We start from the raw sequence: 27,624 nt of genomic DNA, 5'->3' as shown, positions 1-27,624 counted from the left end.
AGAAATTATGTTGGAAGTTGACCATACAGTTGCTCTGGAGAACCTAGAGATTCCTAGAGAAAATACTTCTCTAGGCATTTTAGGTCCTCCAGCATGATTCTATGGTCAATTCTGGTAGATGTTAACTACAGAGTTCTGCTGGAAGACTTAGAGATTCCTAGAGAGGTGTTCTCTCAGGTTAAAAAAGTAGTGGGTTGTTTTTTTTAATTTGCTGTTTACCAACTTTCACAGAGGCTCCTTTGCCCCTAACCTGAGTGAATGTGGAGTGCATACTATATTGTCTTAGGCTGTTAAGTAGGCTTTGCAACACAGGTCAAAGTTTAGTAGCAATCAGACTGCGCTTCCCAATCCTAGCCATCTTCTCATTTCTTGACTGTAGTCTGTGTTCTGATTAATTTTTGATCCAAGGTATGCACACTCTTTGAAGCTTACCACACACAGCTTTTAAACTGCAATTTCATTAGGAGGGAAATGGTTCTGACAGTGCTGATGACACCACCTCCCACCTGCCCCTTTTCATTCATGGGTGGAACCTGCGAATGAACTGGCAATTGCACAATGCCATAGGTGCAAAAAGTCATTCGCAAGGCAGTTGTGTGATTGCCAGTCATGTGTCAGTGTCCCGTGCTCCCCCTTTTCCCTTCCTCTCCGCTATTTTTTTTTAAATTGTGCGCTGCAGCCTCAATTTAAGTTTTTAAAAACTTTTTAAGGCTTAGATCATGGCTGCAGAACTCTGGAACTGAGTGAAAAAAAGTTGGGGGGTTGGGAACCAACAAACCTCACCTAACAGCATGTTGGGTAAGGCATAAGGGAGGGAGGGAGGGAGGGAGGGTTATGAGAGAGGGCAGGAAAGGAGCACAATTGGGGCAGCAGCCCCAGTTGTGTGATAAAGAAGAGGTGCAGTGGTGGCTTTGTTATAGATTATTGATTATCTTAAACCCAGAATTTTAACCAGAAATCAGCAGGGAGACCAAGGAGCTCGATTGGTAAGGAAACATGTTTATTTTTAGCTGCAGCAGTGTTCCCAGAGGAAATTCACATTCCAAATTATTGGCACACGATTCTAAAATGAACCAAGTTTTTATAGTGGTTTGAACAAAGGAAACTACATATCACATTTCATTGGTTACACTGAATTAAACATTTACACCCCAATATTTGAATTGGATGTTCAAATATTTCCTAACATACATCTCTATCTCTTGTGGTACCCATCAATCACACCATTATCTATATGTTTTGCTTCACTGTCCTCACACTGTTTATGCAGTACTTCCTTTTATTTGGAATTTTTATTATAAGTTAGGATCCATTTCCAAATTGTTTACATTCCAAAACAGAACATTTGACATGACCTGGAATAACATCTTTTGCTATTATTTCAGCACTATAATTTGTAACTTCTGGGCATAAGTAAAATTCTGAATTTTAACCATGCCACCACAGCTTCACAGAAAGCGGTATGTTCCCATTTTAATTTAATTGTGTGACTGCAGCGGGAAAAGGGCTGGTGTTTTAATCTCCTTTGACTATTTCAATTTTCTCGTTATCCAGGCTGAATTCTTATACATCTTCTGCAGTCATTATGGTAAATGGATATTCTCTCCATTGCCTGAGTTTTTAAAGTTCCAGTGACTGAGGAACCTGAATTGGAGTAATATAGTAGTTGTGCTTTCTTCAAAAAGTGTCAGCTTAAACATTCCAGAAGTGATGCCCACTACCATATTACCTTTATTTAATGACAGCAATGCCTTATTTTCGGTACAGCCGACCTCTGATTGCTCCCCCTGGGATGGGACATCACCACACGGTTCTGATATATAATCTTAACAATGGCTATCAGAACAGTAGGGATCTCTGCTGGAGACCAGACTTTCTTGGCATGAAATATGACAGTTTTCTTTTTCGGTCTTTACAGTGCCTGTTGATGTGTGTAAAATGGCTGTTTCAAATGCAAGAGCTTAGTTAGGCAGCTACTTTTCCCATAACCCCCCCTCCTTTCAAGGGTACCTGATGAGGGCTCTCTCAACCCTGCTTTGCTATTTCCAAGTAAATTAAATTGACTTTCTCTACTTTCTTCATCTGATAATGTGAATACAACCAGCACAGATTAGAACAATCCAGCAGGTGTTTGAAATTTGTAATATATATATATATATATATATATATATATATATATGAATAATAGAGCATGTTAAAAATAAGCATGTCATATACTTTACAGACTTAACACTAAGCTGACAACCTGTGAAAAATCTTCCATCTTATTAAGGACAATATAAATTCTTTGGATTGAAATCTCTACTTGCAATTCCCCCCCCCCCTTTTTTTTTTTTTTTCCCCACATGTCTGAGGAAGGATAAGCTCTGTCAATAAAAAGTTGCTGTTAATTTGGAAGAATGAATACAGAATGAAGATACTTAACACTTCCTTCAGTCAGAAGTACGATGCATTGGTTAATTTCCAGCTTGTCTTGTAACTTTGATTTTGCATGAATTATGGCTGACTGGTAGTTATCCACGCCTAGAGTTTCAGATCCTTTGGTTTTAGGAATTGCGTAAAATTGTACCTTCAGTGGCAGGAAAAGCCACGGTATATAGAGGCCCTTACCCATTACAGATGAATGTCTGGCCCTCTAAGATGCTATTGGATAGCATCTCCTATCACCTTCACTATTGGCTTTGTTGGCTTGGGATTGTAGCCCAACAACATCTGGAGGTCTGCATATTCCTCATCTGCCCTATGCTGATGTCTACTACTAACACTTGCAGGACAACTTTGAAGGCAACTTTCTTTGTGTGGCAACGTCTTCACACAAAATGATATGCAAAACACTGCTCCTTTTAGAGCTGGCAAAAAGCCACCCTTGCTGCAGCGGCTTTTCAGTGTTTCTTTGGCGCAGCATGTATAAACACTGTGCCAAAGGAGTGCTGTGATACCCCCACCGTGTGGTTGACCATTCAGCGTGATGCCAGCATCATGGCAGAGTCAGGGTGTGCGGTGTGTAGTTACCATGCCCCCATTCCACCCCAATGCCGGCGTTTCTTGCCAGTCTGTTTTGCTCGTAAATTCACTTTTTGCATGTGGAGCATGTTCTGAGTCACTGAGCTCTGACCCTCCCTTTCAGTAGTCCAACAGGAATTACAACTTTACTTGCTATCCTTATTGTCCATTCATTGGCTCCCTAAAACACACACATTACTTTCTAAAAGATAATAAACTGAAATTATTTTCATTGGATAGTAGCTTTTTAAAATTAGCAGAACGGCATCTGTTAAGGAATATTATGATTTGGGTTGCTACAAATGGCGGGGGGTGGGGGCTTAGATCCACCTAATCCAGGGTCTTCAGAAGTACTTATTTGAGGAATCTTAAAAGGAATAGGGTAATGATGGAGCTTGTTAGTTTTTCATCTTCACAGCATCTGTGCTGAATAATATTCATCAGAATATTATAAATGACAGAATATTATAAAGGGCAATTCCATTTGATGTATAAGATCTTCTACACTCCTCATAAAGGATAAAAGCGGAATTCAAAACCGCTGAAATGAGTGGCTCTTCAAGTTATTTACAGTGCCATCCTATGCATGTCTAAATTTAAATTGAATGGGTCTAACACAAAGGTAAGTGGATCCAGGAGTGCAGTTTAAGAGTACTAAAAGATATTATGATAGGGGTATTCAGGCACTGTAAAATTCTATATGTGCTTTGTATCTTCATTGAGATTTCTAAGCATGCTTTGTATATGCTTTGATGTATTTGATGTATGTAGACCTAACTACATTAGGAAAGGAAATCTAGGGTTCAGGGGGCTTATCGTCTGAAAACTGCTTTTTATAGACGAAAAATGGCCAACAATGCCTGCAACAACCATTTTGGATCCCAAAAGGGAGATTTCTTGCAAAGCCAGAATTTTTTTTTTCTGAGACCGCCCGCCCGTCTAAACATGGATTTGCCTTCTGGAATGACTGCGTGTCCCCCCCCCCCCAAGGTTTTAGGGCCATGTCGGGACATTTTATCCCCCCCCATTTTTTTTTAGAGAGAAAAGGCATGGTGAATAGCACTTGCAAAAATGGTCATAAGACTACATGTGGCTACTTTGCTCACTCAAGTCTAAGGAGAAGTCCCATTTTAAAGCTCTTCTCTTGACAAGGCTTACACATTACAAAGTGTGTACATGACTATTACATATTCATGCATAAGTCTACAAATTTTAGTCAAAAGCTGACCCAAAAAACTTGGGTCGACTTATCCACTGGCCAATGTAGGTACTGTATTTTATCAAAAAAGGAACCATCCTTTTCTCTAAATGATGAAAGGTGAAAGCTTAGTCCATCCCAGGAGAACCCCCTTCATTCACTCTGCTGCATCTCTGCTTCTTTTTGAATGCCTGGACAGGAAAATAGCCGTGATTCTTCCATGCTTTCCCTCAAAGGAGTGCTAAGTAAAGAGGGTCAGTTCTTTTAGGTTCTCCCACGACAGACTAAGCTCTTGCCTTTGCCACAGAGAGAAGGGGATGGCTCATTTTTAAAAGAATTCCTGTGCCTTAACTGTTGCTTTTACATCCTTTCTGATATGTGCATCTTCTTAACCCCACCCATATTTAATCACCGCACAGCCACCATTTACTATAGTTCCTTCCTTATCCATCCAGCCTTTAGGGTGAACACAAACAGTTATGCCTACCAGAATTTTGTAAGTTCTTTGATAACATTTCCTTTGTTGCATCCTTTACAACACACTCCTAGCTTTTACATTTGACTTATCCATCTTTAATTTTTGCTCCCAAACCTGTCTTCAACTTATACATGAGGTCAATTTATGCATGGGTATATATGGTAATTAACAAACCGATGTTGCAGGTTTACATTTGACATAAAACTAGAAGTTTTTCGAAAGTTTTCTGAATGTCCTCTTCTGTGTATACCAAAATAAATTAACTGCAATCACCTTTAAAAATGTATCAAAGCATTTATTCTTGTGCAAATTTTTTCTCTCTTTCAAAGACACATGTAGAATCTGATAAGATAATCATTCAGGTATTAAAAGTGCAAAGATACTTCAAAACAGGCATCTAGCAACTGAAGAATTCGTAGAACAATGAACATATTACATTATGAAGATTTTTTAAATGACCCCAAATTTTGAACGAACAGTATTTTTGCACCTCTGAGGAAGAGGTTAACTCGATCTCTGTAAAACAAACAAATAAACAAAAAAAACAACAACACAAAAAACCACTCTAAACATACAGCAAGAGAAGTTACATGTTAACAGATTTTAAAATAATTTAATTAACACTGATTCACAAAAAGAACAAGAATCAAGTGAAAAACACATTTTCTTTCAAATAACAAATGCAAAACAAATTCTGAATTTAATACGTTTAAATATTCATCTGCTGGGTGAGAGGGTCACACATTGCCACTTGTTTTAGCTGCCAGGGTCACACCCAAGGCATCTTGGAATACCTTTAATAGATTTCTGGAAAGCCGCATCAACTAGCTTCCACTAGTTGTGAATGGCTATTCAATCTCAGAAAGTTTCCTCAGAGCTTTAGGTGGACACAGTTTTATCTTATGCCTTTGTCTCAAATTCCAGCATTTAACTTGCTATTTTATTGGACTGACACTGGCTACTTACTCAGTGGCTATTCATAAAGTTGTAAAATGAGAATCATGGTACAAAGCCTGGTGTGTTGGTCCTGTATCTCATTAAGGTTTCCTTAATACTGGGTTTGGAAACAGTATGGCCCAAAGGCTTGTATACTCAGATGGAATGAAGAGAAGTTTTTGAAGAACTATGGAGGATAAGGGAAGAAAGAAAACAAGCAGCAGTCTGAGAAGGAATCTTGATTGGCAGTTACACTTGCATCCTCCCCACCATACAAATGAGCCTCCCCTATTTTGTTCCATCAGAATTATGGGATATATTAGGTGGTAGAAAAGCAGCTGGCACAAGTTAATCCAGTGTTTGTTCGGTAGCTTCCAGTTCAACTGGGTAGTGAATCTGTTCTGTGCTTGGAAATCATGACCCACTTATGGCCATATCCCAGATATAAGGGGCATGTAGTAGTCCTGACAGCACTGAAACTTGGTGGTGGTGGGAACTAATGACAAATAATAAATGTACAAGCATATGTGTGTGTGTGTGTACAGGGGATAACTGGTTCACAGAATTTTTAACACAACACAAAAATACATTATTTTGACAAATGCTAGAAGGAAAGATTGAATTTCATTTTAATTGTTGCCATTTTCTTCAAAATAGTCTTCATGGATTTAATGGCGGGGGGGGGGGGAGAGACTTCACATGTGCATACTGAGGTAAAACTGCTAGGATTCATATAGGTTTACTGTTCATGTATTTGATGAATGGTTTCTTATACCAGGTCAGTAATTATGTAAGAAATAAGGAACTGTGCAACCTAAAAGCATATGGGAAAGATAAAACCAGCAACCATATGACAAGTTTTAATATCAGCACCTGAAATTGTCCAGTCAAACGATTGTCTTAAAATTGTATTTCTAGCTTTTCCTAATAAAACTGTGACATTCAACATGCCTTCTCTTTCAGGAACTTTCCAGGGATATTTTTCATTAGGCAGGAAAAAAACTCCAGCAGATTTTTCCAAAACAGAAGTCAGCTGGTCTATCCAAGGAGGAAGATGATTTTGTGGATGTGTGTTCAAAGTGCCTTGACTTGACAAATTAAGATAATATCAGACATCTTTAGCAGAACTCGAGAAATAACCTGGCAATCTTACTGTGGCATCATTCAGCAAATCAAATTCCATCCAACAGTTTCATATGCCTCTGGAACAGTCACTGCTGGGGGTTCATTGCGTTCCTTAAAAATGTTGTGGAAGATTGAAGGCAACCTGTAAATCAGTTACAGATTTGGGAGGCACAGGATGGCAGCACACTGGGAGGTAGGGTGGATGGGTGGAAAGAAATGCCTGTTGCAAGAATACAAGCATGATTTCATGAAGCTTTCCCCCATTTAATTTAACTTAACAGAAACATTGGCAAACTAAAACTGTACAACACTTGAAGTACTGGCAATGCAAGAAATCAAAGTTTAATTAGAACAGGGCAAATTGTATAAATTTACTTCCCCTCAAAGTTTAATTTAGACCATGATCTTATGTCTGCTTACCTAAGAGTAAGTCTTAATAAACTCAATAGAAGTGTACAGGATTGCATTGTGGGTCTTCCCTTCTTCCTACTTTGTTAAATGTAGGTGCTGTTGCTAGGAGAGGTGAAATGTTAAATACAGTCTACTATTTGCTCTGATGGCTGTCTCAAAGTGGGATTAGAAACCATAAAATGAAATTGGGTGAATCCTGGAAGTTTATTGCAGGCAGCACCTGTTGCAGGAGAGGGAGAGATAAGAGAGAAAACTATGAGAGTCACATTAATTTGTCTCCTAGTACTTTTAACATCTGGGGGCTCCACTATAAATTCTGTTACAATTGTGTAATTGTTCTTTATAGCACTAATTAACCCAGCATTGAGATTTCATTAAGGAGTCTTAAAAAAACTTTTGAAGAGGAAAGTACCTCCAACCAGCAATGTGGACTTCATACTCTTAAAATATAATTCAAAGTTTAGTATACTTTGTTTCAATTTACATCTTAACAGCCGTGAATGTAATGAGGCACCTCCTCTCTAGTCTTTCAAACACAGAACTGTAGGAAACCAAAGATAAAAGAACAGTAATAAACAGTCTAGCCCAATAAGCCAAATCGATTAGCAAAGTGATACATCTTGGCGATCCAAAGGTTCACTAATGAGATACCCAGCATGACTGATCTTTGATCGCTTTGAAGCTATTTCTCAAGTCTGATATTCCCCCACCAAAATAATATTAATATTTCATCTAAACACTTTCATATAAATCATATTCATACCTATGCTACTGTAGCAAATAGATAATGTACACAATGCAAAACTTTGCTAATTTATTCTGATATATAAGATTTGCCTGAAATGCTAAAAATACATACCATAGCTTCCACTCATGTTGGCACAGATAACAGCACCAAAGAAGTAGGGGTGATACTTTTGAATCCTAGATATAACTTTTTGGCATGCCACTGTTGGATCCATTCCTGTTCGCATATACTCCACCGCTTGATAGCTGGGTTAAGGAAAGTAAACATGCAGGCTAGCAGAAAGGATCTCAAAGTACTTAAGCAATATTATGTCAATTTTAAACACATTTTAACATCTTTTCTCCACCAAAAATGAAATAAAAAATTTACAGAAATTGAGGTCTTCCTCAGAGACCCAACTTTGAGCCCCACTGGCATCTGAAATAAGTACTGTAGAAACCTTCTGGGTCATTATTTGGCACAGGAACTTATGGTATTGTAAATATTATTTTAAATATCTTTTAAATTCTATGTGACATTGTTTCCTTTTTGTCTTCATCAGACTACTGGCTTTAACAAAAAACAAACAAACAACAAATGTAATTCTGAGAGGCTGGTGTTAAATAAGGTACCTCATTTCACATATGCCAATATTCTGATTTTTCATAATAATCCAGTGTGATAATTCTTTTGTTTTAATATTATTTGCTTTGCATAGTTATCTTAACTATGATAGCAGAGATCAAACAGTATACTTTGGTACTTAAAGGAAGCAGAGGGAGAATTCCCCCCCCCTCCACTTGCTGAAGCCCTACATGGTGCCAAAAACCTGCTCCAGAGTTTACTAGCTCTCAATACAAAAAGCTAAAGGAAGGGAAGGCTGACTCTCGGGGAAGCAGTCAGGTCAAGTAAATCATCAGATCCTGGCCTGTTATAGTTTACTGCTGGTAGTATCCACAGAACAATTTCCCTAGTCTCATAATGTCCTTTTTAGAAACACCTTGTATGAATTTGGGTATACGTGATTTTTTTTTTCTGCAGATCTTTACTTTCAGCATTTCCTCAAATTATCTGAATTATAAAAATACTAACACTTTATGGTGATAGTTTTCTTCAAAGCCAGTTTAGATTGGTGACAAGAAGTACTATAACTGAGTTTTATCATTTTTAAGTTTAATTTGGTAAACCAGGTGCATAAACTGAATCAAATCCCCTAGTTTATATCACAATGATTTGTGCGACAAATACCCCAATCCAAATTTCATAAAATATAAAAACCTGGGCAAGAAGCGCATCATAATATCCCCATCTCCAGTGGCAGCTGCACCTCCAGCTGTACTATCGGCATATGCTCCAGCTCCAGCTATTGGAGAGTCGCCTACACGTCTAAATAGGAAGATAGGATATTAAGGTAGTTCAACAGTGAAGCCATTCTTAATATTCCCCATTCATTTGTAAATTAATTAGTAACACAGTAACATTTAGATAATTTTCTCTAGACTATGCCTCCTGAATGTGGCATAGTGACTTGAATGTTGGACTATGACTCTGGAGACCAGACTAGATTCCCAGCTCAGCCATAAAACCCACTATGTGGCTTTGGGCAAGTCACATGCTCTCACCCTCATGGGAAGGTAATGACAAACCTACTCTCAACAAACTTGCCAAGATACTCTATGATCAGTTCACCTCAGTTTCTGTAAGTCAGAAATGACTTGAAGGCATACAACAACTACACCTTCCAGTCTTTCATGAAGAGGATGATTCCTAATGTTGAACCTCCAGCCACAGACTGAGTTATTTAACAGGCCAAAGACCCTACTTGAACTGATATGTTAAAGAATTACCAAGCTATTACATCTTTTCATTACTTTACCCTTTCTTTTACATTTGGGGTACTGGTTTTTATTAGGATCCTACATGGGGAAGTTTCTTCCCCAGCTACAGTTTTATCAGTCATTTCTACCAAATGGTTGGTAAATGCTGGTAAAAAGCATAGCTTGAGAGGGAAAGATTATACTTCCTGTCCCTGCATGGGATTGCTGGAGACAGGATTTGCCAATAAAAATTTGGAGTTCTCATCTATAAAAACAAGATGTAGCTGGCAACTACAACGCAGTATTCAAGATGTAAGTCTTGGTATATCATAACAGATTTTGTTATCTCATGTTACTAACACCAGTTTCATTATTTTGAAAGTAATATGACTCTACTGTAAACTTAACAATTTTTAAAATAAACTTAACATTTACAAAGGTCAAACCATTTCACATAAGGCAGGCTACACAGATGCCCAAGGCAGTACTAGTGGCAAGGTTAAAAATTACATTGGGGATTTAAGCATTTTTTTTAAATCATTAGGTTTACTGGCTCTATTCACACCCTACCAAAACTGTTGAAGCAAATTGTCACTGAGAAATAAATTGCTATAGAGGAAGAAGAAAAAAAATACAAAAAGTAACCACCTTGTGTTCTACAATACTTTCCTGCCAGCTTGCAAATATAATTTCCATTACAGTCGTAGTTTATATATATAGTACGGGCTACTGTTAGTGAAATGAACTTTTTTTTTTTTACAAAAATAAAGAGCCAAAATTAGCATCATGACAATACAAACCCCTGGATTTTGTGGTTTGCACCATTTGTAGATGTCCCTGCAGCAATGCTTCCAGTCTGGCCAATCACAATCATGCCTACAAATTAAAAGAGAAGTGAAACTTGGAAGTATTTTGGAATGCTTTTGTTAATTCAGTAAGCACAACATCCCAGTAAATATCCTTCAAAACAGACATGGTCCATTTCTTTAAAAGAGTGTTACAGCAGGAGAGCCTGTAGAAATTGCAGGGGTTTCTATGCTATCAACAAGTTGATGGAATCAACTTTCACTTGAGTTAACTTCCTTCCTTGGGCCTGTTGAAGAGAGAAAGAATACCAACCACAGATGCTGGTGAAACGTCAGGAATAAACTCTTATAGAACATGGCCATATAGCCCGAAAAACCCACAAAAAACTATGGATACCAGCCATGAAAGCCTTCGACTTCACAGAGAAAGAATACGTTTCATTTCTGGAACAGGTCCACTTTAGGAACTCTACCATTTTAACCAGAATAGTATAGTGGTCTGACTGTTGGACTAGGACTCTGGAGACCAAGGTTCAAATTCCTGCTCAGCCTTGGGCATATTTGACCTTGGGCATATCTTATACTCTGAGCCTCAGAGAAAGGCAAAAGCAAATTCTGCACAAATCTTGCCAAGAAAACTTCATGATATGTTTGTCATAGGGTTGCCGTAGTTTGGGAAAAAATGTAGATATACAACAAGAACAATCAGTTACAACAGGGACAGAAGAAAGTGTACCCCATGGCCATTTTTGCACCTTCTTCCATGGCCCTAAATTTGCCCCCAAATACAAAAGCAATTTCTGAGTCACGTTCTGTTACAGAAGGCCTCTTCTGAGCCTAAAAATGGTCCAGGGAAGACCAAAATCTTGGGGGAGGGAAATCAATTTTTGTATGGGACAATGAAGTGATGGTGCGCCATCCAAGGCTCCGAGGGGAGCAGTGTGCTTTTCTACCCCTAGATAGTTGCCCACTCCTGTGTGTCAAGGAAATTAATACAGTCTGTAAAAATCAGATGATTATGGAGACTGTTCTCACCCTTATAAATATATTTACCCCAAAGAATAAAGAGTGTCAGGCTAGATCCAGAGTGCCTGTGGGTCAATTTCTACTTGTAGAACTCTTCTGCAGGAGAAAGAGGGAAGATACAATTTCTTTATTCCTCAAGTGGCTCCTGGTGAGAAATGCTTGTCAGGGTAGGAAACCATTTCAAATCAACTGGGAGAGGGACACTGCTCCCCATTTTGAGCTAGAGCCTCCACTGTAGGGGTGAGCAAAGTGCAGCCATGGGCCACATGCAGCCCTTGGGATCCCTAAATGTGGCCTCTGAGTCCCAGCTGAAGCCCTCTAAAACCACATCCTCTGTAACTGTTGCTTTTAAAACACTTTTAAATTTTATTTTTAAAAAAGCAAATTAATTTTTCACCTGAATGTCACCTCAAATATCCAAAATGGGCTGCAAATGTGGCAGTTTACCTCTCTCATCCCCTAGCATCCTCCCCAGAAAACGCCAAAAGAACTGGTTGAAAATTGGCCAAAATGGCAGCTAGAAGTGATGTTACATCACTTCTGTCATGTTAAACATGATAATGCAGGTTGCCGGGGGACGGGGGGTAAGCACTTGCATTTGCACAATGCCAACTGTGCACCTAGTCCAATGTCTTTGGCCCACTTGGCTTTAGACTGGCAAGTAATACAGAAATTCAGTTCAAGCCCCTACTAAAAATATGGATTTCTGACAATCTAATCTTAATTTTGAGAAACACACCCTAACCAACCATATAGTTATCTAACAAGTGGCAGGGAATTTCATTAACACACCACCACAGTAACCAAGGTTAATGTTGAATGTTTGTGTTCCTATATTTGTCCAGTGGGCAGTTTGTTTACAGCCTTATCCATGCCATGCTTTCACATCGTGGCTGTTCTTTTTCTTACAAAGCAGTTATGTCTTATGAGCACTGCCGTGGCACTGGCTTGGGCAAACTTCCAGAATACAAGGGTTCATAAAGACACACCTTTAGATTGGTAAGAAGTTTAGCATTTGACATTTTAAAAATGCTAATTGCTTAATGATGACAAGTTTAATCATCACAGGCAAAGTGTCTCCTTAAGTGTCTGGCAATGAGACTTGTGCCCCCAAGTCACTTAGGTGCTTTTGTAAATTCCATATTTAATTGCTATGCAGATGGCAGAAACTGAATCCAAACACAGAGACAAATTTTCTTCCATGGCTCCTCCCCACTGCCTCTTTAGTTAACTTTGTAAAAAGTGATGTTGAGGCTAGGCTATTAAGAAAAACTTGCCAGATCTATGTAGTTTTGGATCATCTACTGGGAAAGTGAATTCACTAAAATATATGAGTTAATTCTGAAATGATTTGCATGATACTTTCAGCAAACAAGTAGGCAAAAAATAACTAAATTTCCCCTGCTTAAAAACCAAGTGGTGCTTCACAATTCAGATTCACAATTATGTTCTAACACTAACTAATCCATATCATTTTGCCCAACCTCAGTGTCTGTTTGGGGCTATAAAATACATCATAATGGAGGTAACATACATACTACGAGGGGGTGAAGATAAACAGAAATTGGAATGCTCAGTCCTGATGCTAAACCTAATTAAAGAAACAATTCTAAGCAGGTTCAACATTTTCCTGAATCACTTAATCTGTACCCTGCCCTTCCTCCACAAACTATCTTTAGTAAGCTGTGTCCTTTCTCTTACATTTCATGGGCATTCATTTTGTGAGCCACAGCATGTACTACAAACAAAAGTATGACAGCTGGAAGAGTTACCAAGAAGGTATACCAATAGTGTCATGATTTGAAATTTGTATTCTTCTCTCCCAGACAGTCTGCTCTTCCTTGTTGAACTTTGCAGTCTGTTTGTATGGGCCACATGATTTTGAAGCATCTGGAGTAACATTCTGTAATCAAAGTTTCATTCACATTAAAATCTTTAAGAAAAACAAAAGCTGTTTCAAAGAAACCTCTATTTTCTCCCAACCGAGTTAAAAAATAGACTAGATTATCATACTAAAATAATAATGTAAACATCTTGTATACGCCAAGGATGAAGAAGTTTCAACAAAGGCAAATTACTGTAGTTCACACACTTTAAACAAAGAACAAAAGCATACATCTCAATTTGAAGTAACTCAGTACTGAAACACTCCACTTACAACCTCCCTCTAAGATCTCACATAGTTATATGACTTGCAAATGTGTCCTAAGATGAATAGCCAGAAGAGAAATAAAATACATCAACATTCTATATGCAAAAAACAAACCACAGCACAATCTTATTTTTTACCATCTATAGTTATAATTTAAGCTCAGTTCTTCCAAAGTCTTGTCAGTATCCTTGTCAATTGTGATGAGTCATACTACTAGCTTCCGAGAAATTGAAACCTCAAAATTCAGCCCATTGTATTTTCACTCTACACATCCCACATGTAAACTATGCAAACTACAGCACCCCATTTTCCTTCCTTTCAACAAGAGGCTCATCTCAAAGTCAATGTGTTGATCACAAACTTCCTCTTTCAAGATTTAAAGTTGCTTGTTCTCCAACTTTCCTCCTCTGACTTTGAATTATTTTTAATATTCCTTCTACAGGACACTGCAGAGTGTGTTTTTCTTCAAGAACAGAATCTTGAGTTCATAGTCAAAACTCATTTTTTAAAAAACTAGATTTCCATACAATACGTTTTAGTTCAGCATTGCCCTGATACATAAAGATTTACTAGGATGACACATACTCATGTTCCAAACTGGATGACACTGAATATCAAACAGAGTTAAAGCTAGAGAATAAAATTTTCTTGAATACACACACACACACACACACACACACAGAGAGAGAGAGAGAGAGAGAGAGAGAGAAATCCAGAGTACAGTATTTTGTACTAGGTTTAAGCCAGAGTTCTGGTTCTTGTTATCAACATCAGTGCTTCTTGTTCTTTTTTTGTATGCCTTCCAGGTTACCCAGCAGGTTTCCATGGCCAAGTGTAGATTCAAAGCCTGGTCTCCAGAATCTTAGTCCATCACTCACACCACTACACCACAGGCTCTCCAGTGCTTCCCAAACTATCTCATGTGGGGACCAGCTACCCACCCCCCCATACACACACACACACACAACATTCCAGGGACCAGTACCATATTTATTCCCATGGGCTACAAATGATTGTTTTGTTTTTGCTGGAAGCTCTTTGGGGACAAGTAGTAGATACCTTGAGGACAAGTCCAAGGAGTGGTGCTGATCTAAATGAGATTAAGATTATGAACCTTATGCATGCCAATGTGACACAGAAATTCTATAGTGCGTGAGGCAAATTAAAGAGTTAAAATCTCACTCACTGGTGTTTGGGAGTGCCAATTAGGAGAGCAAAACTGGTAAACAGAGCTTGTAAAGGTTTTTTTTTTTGGAGGGGGGGAAGGATTACTGCTCTTGGAATCCTCAAACGTGTAATACTGTATTAAATGAGTAGTCTGTTACATATTTGCTTTCATGGGAATTTAGGAGCATTTTCTTGTTCAGAAATTTTAGTTTGATCTAATCTAACCTAATGTTTCATGTGGTGGCGATGAAATCCCTTGTGCTACCATTTTAGTACTATAAATTTTGTTATTTCTAATTCATATATATTTGCCATTTATCAAGGAGTCAAGAGTCAGAAAGCAGAAAGGTAGAGGAGTTGGAGTCAAAGATTTGGTGTACTGACTCATCAGCCCTGGATGCTGCACTAGTTTTTATTATGATCCGGCAGAGGGGTCTATGTTCTTATGTCATGTCAGTACACAAGCTTCTTCACTAAGTTACCAATATTTTCTGGAAGTGATCCACTGATCTACATTCCAAGGTAAACCTTACTTTCTTACTGCTTAACAGAATGCAACGGAATTGCTGTTGGTGTGTTTCAAGTGTAATAAGCTACCACTAAACTGTAATGTAGATATTTCTCAACAATTGTATATAATCATTTTTTCCTTTCTCATCCCGTTCCTTGAAAACTGGTCTACTATAATCCAACCTGGTGTCTTTTACTGTGTGTTACTGGCTTGCTCGTGAGGGGAATGAGTTGTCATCCAATACATCTGAACAGTACTAGAAAGCAAGACTGTAGTAAAATACAGCAACATTCTGCAAACCAGACTACAGTGAGCCAAATATGTGTCCATACAGAAATTATGTACTAGAAGTCTGAAATATGTACTAATCAGAAATTAATTTTTCATGACCACCAACATAAACAACAAAAGTGGATTCTACCTTCCAGAAGTTGGGCTGGCAGCTTCGATTAAGCCATTTGAGATATATTGAAAGAGAGCTTTGCGTAGTTAAGTCTTCACATGGAAATCCCATACTTTCTGCAAACATTGAGGCTTAATGAAAAAAGGAAAATAAAAATAACTTCTATACATATGTTTTCCATTTAATATGAGGGCATAATCATTACATGTTAGGTCATACAGATCTTCAACACAAAACCACAACTTAAACTTTTAAACCATTCTAATACTGCAATACAGTGCACCTGTGTCATATGCGGGTGAGCTGTACATGGCTTTCAGCTTATGCTGAAAGCTGCATGACGGAAGAATGGCACACGTGCCTGTGGCATGCATGCCGCACTACATGGACAAGCCCCATTGTTTTCAATGTGGCTCAAGCGTGCCTTATGCATGGTGTGTGTGCCCGTAATGGATCCCCCGCATAAGGAAAGAGCACATTGTACAACAATCAGTTCCAAAATTACATTACAGTGTTCCCCCCCCCCCCATACAATCCGCAGATTTGACCACCCATTGAATGCCATACCCCATATTATTCAATGGTGGTACATGCACCTAGATTCACACGTCACCACCATCAAGTAATACAGGGCACAATTGTTTTGCCATCTGTGGTAGCGGTGGTGCAGGCCCATAGATGTGAAGGGTTCACTGCATAGGTTTTGTGCTTGTAAGGGTGAGTTTAAATGTTTATGATTATGTCCTCAATACAAATGCCACAATGCTTATTTAGGTTTTTTTTGTTGTTCTGGCACAAAGATCACTGGCTTAGACTGCCAAAGACTATGAGCAAACTAAGAGAAAATATACCAGTTTGCAACAGAAAATCTGGAATAAAAAATTCATGATAACAAACAGTGAATTACTATCATACTGTCAGATGGAAAGGCAGAAAACTTCAAGAATAAAATAAATTGAGTATGTTTTACTCATTTATTTCTTTAAAATATTAAACCTATGTCCCAGCTTTTTCCTTTTTGTTTATGATTTCAGGAAAATTTAATACAGGGAACTGTTCTGGGGAACACACATAGAAATTAAGACTTTGATTTTTAAAAAAAAATATAATCCTTTCTGAGCTGTTTGTCAGAAATAAGCATAGATCCTTTTTAAACTAAATTTCTTAACACAAGTAATTTTAAAATAGATTTCAGACAGTGCTAAATTCATCACTGAAGGCTATAAATCCTATCCACATTAATTTGGAGTACATTCCACTGAACTGAGACTTGCTTTCAAGTGAACATGCATAAGATTAGAGTGGAAGCAAGCTGTTAGAATGATCTAAAGTACAGTAGTGGTCCAAAATCTGCTACAATGCTGCAGTATGTCTCAGTTAAAACAATTAGTGCACCTCTCTGGTATCAAGGACTAAATCACCAATTTCTCTCACCATTGTATGATGCAGTGGGCCCTCGGTATCAGTGGGCTTCCAATCTGTGGATTTGAACATCTGCAAATCCCATATTATCCAATGATGGAACATGCACGTGGATGTGCTGATGCGAGTACATGCATGTTGGATAATATAGGATTTGAGCTTCTGTGGTTTTTCTGTCCATGTGGTGCCCAGTGTTTTTCTCATCTGTGCGATGGGCCCTGGAACCAAACTCCTGCCAATGGGAAGGGCCCCATTTAGTACAGCTAATGTTCCAAAACAGTAGAACAGGAAAAAAATTACCTGATTCTCCAACCAGCAAGGTATGCCTGGTATGTTCTATCACTTTTCGTGCCACACCAATGGCATTTTTAATACGCCTGAGATCTGCTACTGCCCCAACCTGCATAGTGTTACTAGACAAAAAAATAAAATAAACAAAATTGAAGCAAACACTGCCAGCTTTTTCCAATGTTAGAATGGTGTAAAGATGTACAAGGGTTGCAAAGATATCACCCATTTTAATCTATTGCAAACCTCTCCAACCTTGGCGATCCTGAGTGGGGATGATGGGAACTGTAGTCTATCACAGCTGGAGGGCACCATTTTGAGGAAACACCTTTTACTTTTCTGTCTTTAAAACACTTACCTTTACTCACTACTATACATACACTAAAAGAGAGGAAAATTGATTCAGCTTGTGCTGCAGTCATCTTTCCTAAAACATTGCAAGCCAGGATATAGCATCAGTTTCAAAAAATTCTATAGCATGTTCTCTAATAGTTACAGTGACACCCTGCAGCATCCCAGGGCAGTATCTGATCTTTCAAAATTAGAACAGGGCATTTGGGGGCACAATATAATGTTTTCTGTATTGGAATTTTATTTCTAATTCTCAGGGACACCCATGCACCTGTACCAGGAGCTTCCGGTACAGGTGGAAATGACTGCAAGTGACAACGATCTTCTCAAATCTGAACAGGAGAGATTCTGCATATAGAGTCATCATGTGTGTGCCTGTAAAGAATTGATGCGCTAGGGAGAACAAATACACCTACTCTTTATGAGGATTTCTTACCCATCCATAATCATGGCATCCAATGTTGTTTCTCCATGTTCATCTGGACTTCCTCCATACCCCACACTTCCATCACATTGGTCAATCTCACACTGTCCACAACCCTTTTCTACTGCATCCATTTCCGAACCTCCTGCCTGTAAGGTGCTCCAAGCTGAAATCAACAACAAGAACGCTTACCAACTGTACTAAAATGTAGATGTATGGGCAAAACATATACAGTCCTGTTCATACCATACCATATACCATACACTATTCCCATCCCAAGAATACATGATCTAGAGCAAAAAATTATGTATTTTCTCATACAGCTGCAAGACCAGTGCACTCCTAAGCCTATCCAAAAGAAGTCCCGTTGAGCTCAATGGGTTTCATTCCCAGATATGTGGCCACAGCACTGGAGCTTAACTATCATTTTCAAAGCTCTTAACATAGGTTTACTAAAAATTAACAGGCAACTGAAGAGTCATACTGTAATTATCTACTTATTGTATTTCTACTCTCTAGAATTTAACATCATCCACTATTAAATAAACTACAGAATATGAATAGGGCATTTGTCTGACCTCAGCATAGTTGTTCTCATTTTTATTTTCAGGTTTGAGCCTCCAATGAGGGAATTATGTTTACACCTTAAAAGTAAGCAGTGTGGGGGGCTGCCAACATATATTATTACCCCTGTTCGTCTTAACAGCAGGAACCTGACAAACTAACCTTGCTGGTAAAACTTTTTCTGCCATGGAGAAGCCTCACTGGGTATCTAATTGTGTCAAGCTGCTGTTAAAGGCACAGCAGGAGGTCCTGAAAGTAAACAAGTGGCAGGGAGAAATGTTGATAGTGTAGCCCTTTCTATTTGACAAGGCTGGAGATCTGAGTCCCTTTAGCTGTTGGACTCTAGTTCCCATCAGCCCTGTGCAACTGTGCAATACAGGCAGAAGTAACCAGAGACACCTTTGTTAGATGGCACATGTGTGCTCTGTTGTTCTTGCTGTGTGCCTTCACGTCATTTCTGACTTGTGGCAACCCTAAGGCAAACCAATCATAGGATATCTTTTTTGCCATGTTTCTATAGAGGGGTTTTGCTATTGCTATCCTCTGAGGCTGAGAGAATGTGACTTGTCCAAGGTTACCAGTGGATTGCAAGGCTGAGCTTGGATTGGAACCCTGGTCTCCAGAGTCATAGTTTAACACTCAAATCACTATATCACACTGGCTAGATTACAAAAAAAATCAACATTTTAAGCCTTTGTGTGCTGCATTTGTGGCTTTTAGAAGGTTTTAAATAAATAAATTGATAGAAAGAAACAAACAAATAGAAACAATAAATAGAAATTAAACAGTAAAAACCAATTAAAATCACAGGCTATAAATTTCACATTTAATGAAGAAAATGCCTGAGAAAAGGAGGAGATTTTTAATAGGTGCTGAAAGGTCATGACTGTAATGCCTTCAGTATGAATACAGTGTAAATGGGGAAGGAGACAACACAGATAAGTCTTGCTTCTTTAGTGCTGCTGCATGACAATCTTTCGGTTGTGGCACACAACCTAAAAACATTAACAATCTATGAAATCTATGGGGGGGGGGGAGGTAGTCTTTCCAGTAACTTGCAGAATGCTCATCTGAATCAAAACACAAAACTGCCAGCACCAAATGGTGAGAGAAAAGTTAATGAAAAAGCAGGAGCAAGATACAGAAGGTAACCATCAGCAGAAATCTTGCCAGTATGGAAAGATGTAATGCTCCAGTTCATCTGTCATTCAGCTCATTTATCAATGCTAACATTTAATGTAAAGTAAATAATGTAAGAGATGCTGATAATCTTGAGCCAGGTTAGTGTAGTCCTTTGAATGCTGGACAAGCACTGTGAAAGAACATGGCTGAAATCTCCACTCAGCCATGGAAATCTACTGAATGACCTTGGGCAAGTCACACTGCTTCGGTGAAATGCCACTACAGACAGCAAATAAATGTGACTAGAACAGAAGTTGTGAGAAGCTGGGGAATTTTTCCTGCTAGAGAAGCACAAGACACGAAATCCCAGGGACAGAACATATAATGAGAAGTGTGGCCCTTTCTTCCCAATCAGCCAAATTCTGGTAGACTGAAAATTCTTACTGATCCACATTGGATTAGACAGGGCAGGATTTACAAACTTTGGCATCCTCGTGATCTGAAAAGTACTGAATTTATAAATGTGGTTTTGCCTCTGCATCTGGCTTCAGGAAAAATCAGATTCCCCTCTTCGTAGTATGATACCAGAATGGGATTATCATCACAAAATATTTTGCTACCAGATGTAAAGGATCAGAGATGTTCTCCACTCTCTTCCCCACCCTAGATGATTTCTACAAACAAAACATACTAGTAACTGTGGTACAAAACACACTGTGGAAATAATCCAGTTTGACAGGGCTTTAACTGCCCTGGCTCAGTGTTAGGGAATTCTGGAAACTAATTTCATGAAATGTTTAGCCCTCTCTGTCAGAGAGCTCTGGTGTCAGAATAATCTACCATTCCCTAGCGCTGAGGCAGGACAGTTAAAGTGGTCTCAGACTGGGTTATTTCTGCAGAGTGTTTTGGACCTGTGTCTTCAATGCCACCAGCGTGCGCCAGCATAATGCAGCCAAATGCCTCTGGTACCCATGAGAAGCAGGCCAAGAAGATAGAGGGATGCATGAAAAGTCAGAGGTTGGTTGGGAGGCACAGAAGGCATGTTCAGGTCTGTCTCAAACTGGGGCCAGTACTGTCCAGTGTACTAGTGCCACACTGCAGAACTAATGTAGTTTGACACCGCTTTAACTGCATGCAATGGAATCTCGAGATGGATACACTTGTCCCTCCACATTCGCTAAGGTTAGGGGCACAAGACCCCCATGAATATGGGAAAACCACAAATAACAAAAACACTATGTTTTTACCCGAGAGGACACCGCTCTAGAAATCTCTAGGTCCTCCAGTGCAACTCTGTGGTCAACGTCCAACAGACACTGACCATAAAACTGCACCGGAGGAGCTACAAATGCCTAGTAGAGCGTTCTCTCTAGGAATCTCTAGGTCTTTTGCTGCAAAGATGGCCATCCAGCCTCTGTTTGAAGACCAATTAGGAAAAGCTAGAGGAAACATTTCAATTATAATAAGGTAGAAGTGTACACAAAATAAAATAAAAAGCGAGAGCACGGCAGTGTGATGTTGGACTAGGACTCCGGAGATCAGGATTCCCATTTTAAGCATAAAAGCTCATTGGGTGACCTGGGGCAAGTCACACTCTCTCGGCTTCAGAGGATGGCAATGGCAAACACCCTCTGAAGAAACCTGCCAAGAAAATGCTATGATAGAGTCACGCTAGGGTTGCCGTAAGTACACAATGACAACAACCACAAAACAAACTAAAATTAAATTTAAAACCCCATTATTTTCTGTTTTACTGTAGGTTTGGATTCATTTCAAAAAATAAAATTTTAATTTATGGTTTCTTATAGTTTATATTTTGAATTTATATATATATTATACACACACACATACTATATATATATATATATATATATATATATATATAGTACCTATATACAGGTACTATACAGGATTAAGGCCCTGTGTATTTAGAAGATTTTGGTGCCCCATATACAATGTAGATAGATAGATACTTAATCCTGTATAGTACTGAGCCAAGGCAGCTAAAACAGTGTCAGACTGCATTGGTTCTGCAGTGTAGATGCAGCCGTAAAACAGGTCTCATCAGGGATCAAGAGGGCAGCATTCATGTGCTGGACTTATAAGACATAAGTCCAAAACACACTGCAGAGATAACTCAGTTTGAGACCGCTTTTACTGCCCTGGCTCAATGCTAGGGAATCCTGGGAACTGTAGTTTAGTGAGACAGTTCTGGTGCCACGATATACTATAGTTCCCAGGATTCACTAGCACTCAGCCAAGGCAGTTAAAGCGGTCTCGAACTGGATTAGTCCTGCAGTGGGTGTTTTGGACCACAGAGCTTATTTCTATGCCCAAAAGAAGAAGAAGAAGAGGCTGAGGCTGCATCCAGATTGGAGAAATAACCCGGTTTGATGCCTCATTAAGTCTTTGTCTGGCTATGGAATTCAAGGCTATGGAATTCTGGGAGTTGGAGTTTGTTGTGGAGCTCTGGGCCCACAACAAACTCCAACTCCCAGAATTCCATAGCAAAGAACTAGACAAAGAGTTAAAGCGGTCTGAAACCGGGTTATTTCTCCAATCTGGATGCAGCCTAGGAAGATCCAGGGTCGAAACAGCACCTGCTTCTGCCGCTCTCCTAAACGCCCAGGTGTTGATGGCCAGAGGCAGCTGGGAAGCCCCAGCCAAGCCGGCCGCCTGGAGAAGAAGCAGCAGCAGCAGCAGCAGCAGCAGCCCAAAGGGGCCGCTCAGGAACAAGGAGAGGCCGCTACTGCCCATCCTTCCCTCTGGCTCTTCCTCGCATCATCTATTATCTTATGACTGCCATGGGATCGGGGCGCATGCGCAGTGGAGTGCCCAGGGCGGAGTCTGCGCAGTCTCTCTCAGTGTCTCAAAATTGACTGAGGCCTCTGGGCTTGGTTTTAAGTCCCAAGTCCTTGGCCTCTTTCCCTCGCCTTCCTTCTCGGGTTAGAGGGCGGGGAACAAGCCAAGGACAGGGGAAGAATAGCAATAGAGATTACAGGGAGTGATGACGCTAAGGATGCTGGGAAATGTAGTTTGTTGTGGCACCAGAGCGCTCTCTCTCTCTCTCTCTCTCTCTGACAGTGAAGGCTAAATGGCTCATAAAACTTCAGCCACCCTCCAATCTCTCCTTGGGTTTCCCAGGAAAGGAAGGGGAGGCAAAGAGTCTCAGAGGGGCCAAGGCTGAGGCTGAGAGAGTGTGACTCGCCCATAGTCACCCAGTGGGCTGCCATGGCAGAGCTGGGATTCAAACCTTGGCCTCCAGAGTTGTAATCCAACACTCAGACCACTACACCATGCTGTTTCTCACATCCCAGTTGACTGTCTGGTTAAGTAAAGGTTTTTCCCCCTGTTGGGCTTAAAACAACCAAATGGCCCCCTAAAACACCTAAAAGGTGCGATGAGGCATTTTTGGCTACATAAAAATGTATTTATTTTTCAAAAGGGGAGATCAAAGCAAGGTATTAAGATACTACTTGTTAAATTACAGTCACAAAATGTAGTCACACCCTCATTATTGGAAAAAATGAATTCACTACAAGTAGCTCATTATTTGTAACAAGTAACTTCTATTTCAGGTACAGGCTACCATATAATCCTCATGTTTCATTGCATGATTTTATGTGTGTTGTGTGTGTAGCGGTATATATCTGGATTCATGTTCCTTTGCTATATTGCTTTTTCCTTATATCAGAAATAGGAAGCCTACTCTCCCCTGATTTGGCTACGCTAAGGTTTTCCTAGCAAGGTGTATTTTGCCCTACTGTAGCTTTCACAGCAGTATGAGGTGAGGGATGCATAGCCTTGCAAATATGGTTAGACTGAGATTTCCATCAGCCCTTGCCAGTATAACCAACAGTATGGTTTAAAGGGAATCGAAGTCCAGGGCTACATGTCTCTCACTCCTATATCAGAAATAACAGCTTACTTAATGTGAGTCTTAATGAGAGAGAACAAGTTGCACAAGATAATATACTACATGGAGGGGATTATCAGACGGGAGCAAAGCATCATTATCCCGTCCTTAACTTGTGGTACTCGCACAAATGGGGAGGTGGGGGGAATTATCACCTCCCGCATTTAGCCTGTTCTTCTGTCCGTAAAGAGTAATTGACCCATCATTTGGTATTAACGGAAACTCAAGTTAATACCAAATGATGGGTCCATTACTCTTTATGGATGGGAGAAGCGTGAGATACATGCTTGGGGGTGTGATCATCTTTCCCTTGATCCTGCAAATACCACGGGATAAGTACGCTTTGCTTCTCTGTCTGATAATCTCCTGTGTATGAATTTATTTACTGGATACATAGAGGTACTTGCCCAATCAGTTATATTGTTGTCTAAGGACAATACTGAATAAATATTACAAAGTGAAAGGAGTGTATATTCTTTTTCTACATTGTGCATTTAAGAAGATTTCCAAATGTTTAAATTGAGTGAATACCTATTCATCTCTCAAAGTTATGAGTTTTGATTAAACGCAAATGAACAATAACGTTCAATCAGCAAGAGCAGGATGAATTGGTTGCTGATGGTACTTTTCAGCTGGCTGAAGGTTTCAGAATACTAGCTCTGGAAATGTGTATTGCTTTTAATAATATTTGAATTATAGAAAATGCTTCCTTTAGTGGAGAGGGACTGAAGGCTGACACCATTTTATATGCATGTTCCATATTTGTTAAAAACAGATTATTTTCAGAAAAATCTAAGCTATTTTTAAAGGGCTGAAACTATGAGTGTGTTCCCACTATGAAATAAAGTGAATTGCCAATCAGTTTAAATGACCGTTGTTCCCACTTGAAACTGATTCCTGTCATAATTTGATTGATTTCTGACGTGATAAAGAGGCAAACGCTAAAAGCCCGATTTTTCCAGACACTAGTTTCTTAGTGGCCCTTTTGAAAAGAATTGATTCTGAAGAGTGTTCAACAAGTTGGAACGACAGATCTGAACTGCATTTTACCTGGATGGATGGCAAGTGGCAGAGAGGTGTTTACCATCCCTCCTTAATTTTTGGTAGATCCACCATTTCCTTCCCCTCAGGCTGCCTTTTTGCTTGTGGTGTGACCTATGGGACTACAGTAGTCCCTTCCCTTACGCAGGGGATCCGCTCCAGACCCCCGCCCTGCGTAAGGGAAATTCTTCATATGCTTGAGCCCCATTTAAAGAAATGGGGCTCGTGGCAGTGGGAGCATGGCAGCACGGCAGCACATGCACCATGGGCGTGTGCGCTATTACTTTTTCTGGTGCATGGCGCTGCTTCTTCCATATTGTCCCCGCATATGACTCGCATATGACACAGGCGTACTGTACTTGTAGTTGCTAAACCAATGAATCGATTCATCTATCAATATATTTTTTTTAAAAACCCATTGAACTTGCTGTGCCTTGCCTTCCTTTTCCTCCTCTTCCTCCTCCTTACACTGCACTGCCCCACCCCTTCCTCGTCCTCTTCCACCTTTTCCTCCTCCCACCTCACTTTGCTCTTCCTCCTCCTTGTGCCATGCCTTGCCTTCCTCTTCCTGCCCCTTGCACCACACTGCCCCTTCCTCTTCCTCCTTTTTCTCCTTCTGCCTCACCTTCCTTTTCCTCCCCCTCCTGCCGCACTGTCCTTTCCTCTTCCTCCTCTTTCTCCCCCTCGTGCTACACTGGAAGGCGATTTGCCTCCTTCTTGGGAGAGGGTTCTGGGGCGGAGGAGGCCAGAGGGATCTTTCCCTTTAGCCCCTCAATTCCCCTCAGGCCTCCAGAAATGCCTTTGAGGCACCCCAAAGCAAGGGGCCGGTTTGCGGGAGTGGGTGGCTTAAGTCTTGGGCTCTGGGAGACCAGGGTCCAAATTCCCAACTGGGCCATGGAAACCTACTGGGTGAACTTGGGCGGGTCACACTCTCATAGCCTCAGGGGAAGAGAAGGGAAAACCTCTGAAGAAATCTTGCCCCCCCCCAAATAAGTTCCCAAGTCATTCTGCCACTTACATCACTGATGACACACAGATGATTGACATGGGATTTTGAAACAGCACTAACTAGGGGGAATGACAATCGTGCCAAAAGAGAAGTGATTACGAAAAGGTCCGCTTTCATAGTGGGAACAATGGACCTTTTGGAATCGATTACCAACATGGAACGAAGGCGAATCAGAAATTGGTATAAAGTGTAAGTGGGAATGAGTCCAAAATTATTGTTTAAACAACAGAAACAGTGGAGGGAATATGAAGATATTATTGAGAACTGTAGTCATTGACTTACTGTATAACCTTTGGAAATAAGTCAGCAACAACACATAAAAAATAAAGAGCTTAAATACTCTGTTGACGTGGCCTTGGACTCCAAGTTACCCTACGGACAAAATTACAAGAATGTTGGAGTGGGAATGGAGATCTTATATAGGTAACATACTGTTGTTAATTCATTTCCAACTTCTATCTATCTATCTATCTATCTATCTATCTATCTATCTATCTATCTATCTATCCTATCTATTTTTTCTAAGGTTCAGCAGGAAAGACTGAAACATGTTGCTGAATCAAGGAGAAAGGTTTAAAAAGAACATGCTGAAATCCTGTTAATCACATGAGCAGACAAAATCAACAGGGATTGTAGTCTGCATTACAAAATTGCTTTTACAATTCTAAGTTGTACAAGGGGGAGGGGGAGATCTGCAGGCAATTATGTAATTGTAAAATTCTAGATGACAAACACGTTAAGGAAGTATTGATTTTGATGTGTGCAGCTTCAGTTTCAGTAGTACAAGTCTAACTAGGACAAGTAAAAGGCTATCTCAGTTTGTGATGCAGACCAGCTTGAGACTGCTTTTCAGAATCTTTTGCCTGCCAGTTCTTTGTTAAGGTGAATTCAAGATGTCATAACCCACAGTCAAACACTGAACTTAAATAGCCTGGTGTGTTCAATAAGAAAAGTTTTATGTTGTTCTTACTGCTTGTATTGAAGAGGACTATCGTATAACTGCTTTAATTCTGTGATCTGCAATGGAAATAAAAATACAATAGGCAAGTCAATAGTCTGAAATTAGGTAGGTCTGCCAAAGTAGTTTGTACTCAGTGAACTTAGGAACCAGTGAAGCAACAGAAGTTGTGATGTTCAATACATGTTGAGGCTTTTGTGTTCATGGCATGACAGAACTGTAGAGTTTGCAGGAACCACAAGATCATATTGTCCTGTAGAGGAAATACAGATACTGTATGCCTGAGTGTTATTTAGTTTATTTATGTGTCATATTTCACAGCAACCCTTCCTCCACCAAATTCAGGAGTATATGTGAATTATCACATTTTATCCTCAAATAGCCATGGCAGGTAGGTTAATATGTCCATAGGTTTCCACAGGAATGTGGCATGAATGTTCATAGTAGTTGTTGTCTTTGTTGCCGTATAATGTGTGAGGCCTAAGTAGTGAGAATTATGGATTCGTGATAAAATATGCCAAAAGACAACAGACTTTCTCTGTTAATAAATGTTATTCATTAAGAGTATAGTCTTCTCTGGCCAAAAAAAGAAAAGAAAAGGAACAATGGATAACAGATGGAACAGTTGAAGCAGTAAATGAAAGACTAGAATCAAAAGTAAAGGGACATAAGAATAAAATCAGAACCATAATTTTTGTTCATTAAATCAAATAAAATCAGAACCATGAACACAAATGTTCAATGACTAGTATGTGAGGATAAAGAAAAT

The 27,624-nt window shown here is 39.6% G+C and overlaps 1 protein-coding gene across 2 annotated transcripts; it reads right to left on the bottom strand.

Annotated features, from left to right (window-relative positions):
* Positions 1-4,953: 4,953 nt before the first annotated feature.
* AGA (aspartylglucosaminidase) lies at positions 4,954-22,737 on the bottom strand. 2 transcript variants are annotated; one of them, XR_006104145.1, is made up of 10 exons: positions 22,532-22,737; positions 18,258-18,411; positions 17,483-17,595; positions 15,779-15,891; positions 13,313-13,430; positions 10,496-10,571; positions 9,157-9,264; positions 8,011-8,144; positions 7,161-7,371; positions 4,954-6,960 (listed from the first exon to the last, which is right to left on the bottom strand). XR_006104145.1 is itself a non-coding variant. In XM_042469288.1 (9 exons), the coding sequence occupies exons 1-9, from the start codon at positions 22,686-22,688 to the stop codon at positions 7,271-7,273; spliced, it is 1,074 nt and encodes a 357-aa protein (XP_042325222.1). In that variant the 5' UTR covers positions 22,689-22,737; the 3' UTR covers positions 4,954-7,270. The 2 variants fall into 2 exon arrangements, 1 of the variants encoding a protein (XP_042325222.1); XM_042469288.1 differs by having other exon boundaries at positions 4,954-7,371.
* Between the last annotated feature and the right edge of the window lie 4,887 nt (positions 22,738-27,624).

This window comes from Sceloporus undulatus, chromosome 5, assembly GCF_019175285.1.
Source record: "Sceloporus undulatus isolate JIND9_A2432 ecotype Alabama chromosome 5, SceUnd_v1.1, whole genome shotgun sequence".
In the NCBI taxonomy this organism is placed as follows: Eukaryota; Metazoa; Chordata; class Lepidosauria; order Squamata; family Phrynosomatidae; genus Sceloporus; species Sceloporus undulatus.
The sequence above is the reverse complement of the archived record's forward strand: the minus strand, read 5'-3'. Positions and strand labels throughout refer to the sequence as shown.

Bases quoted from the DNA above. Each gene is read 5' to 3' on its own strand.
- AGA (XM_042469288.1), bottom strand. From the start codon at position 22,688: ATGGGCAGTAGCGGCCTCTCCTTGTTCCTGAGCGGCCCCTTTGGGCTG. The intron at 18,412-22,531 runs GTGCTGTTTCGA...TGTTGATTTCAG, and splicing joins TAGGAGAGCGGCAGAAGCAG to CTTGGAGCACCTTACAGGCA. The intron at 9,265-10,495 runs GTTTGTATTGTC...CTTCCTATTTAG, and splicing joins GCAAACCACAAAATCCAGGG to ACGTGTAGGCGACTCTCCAA.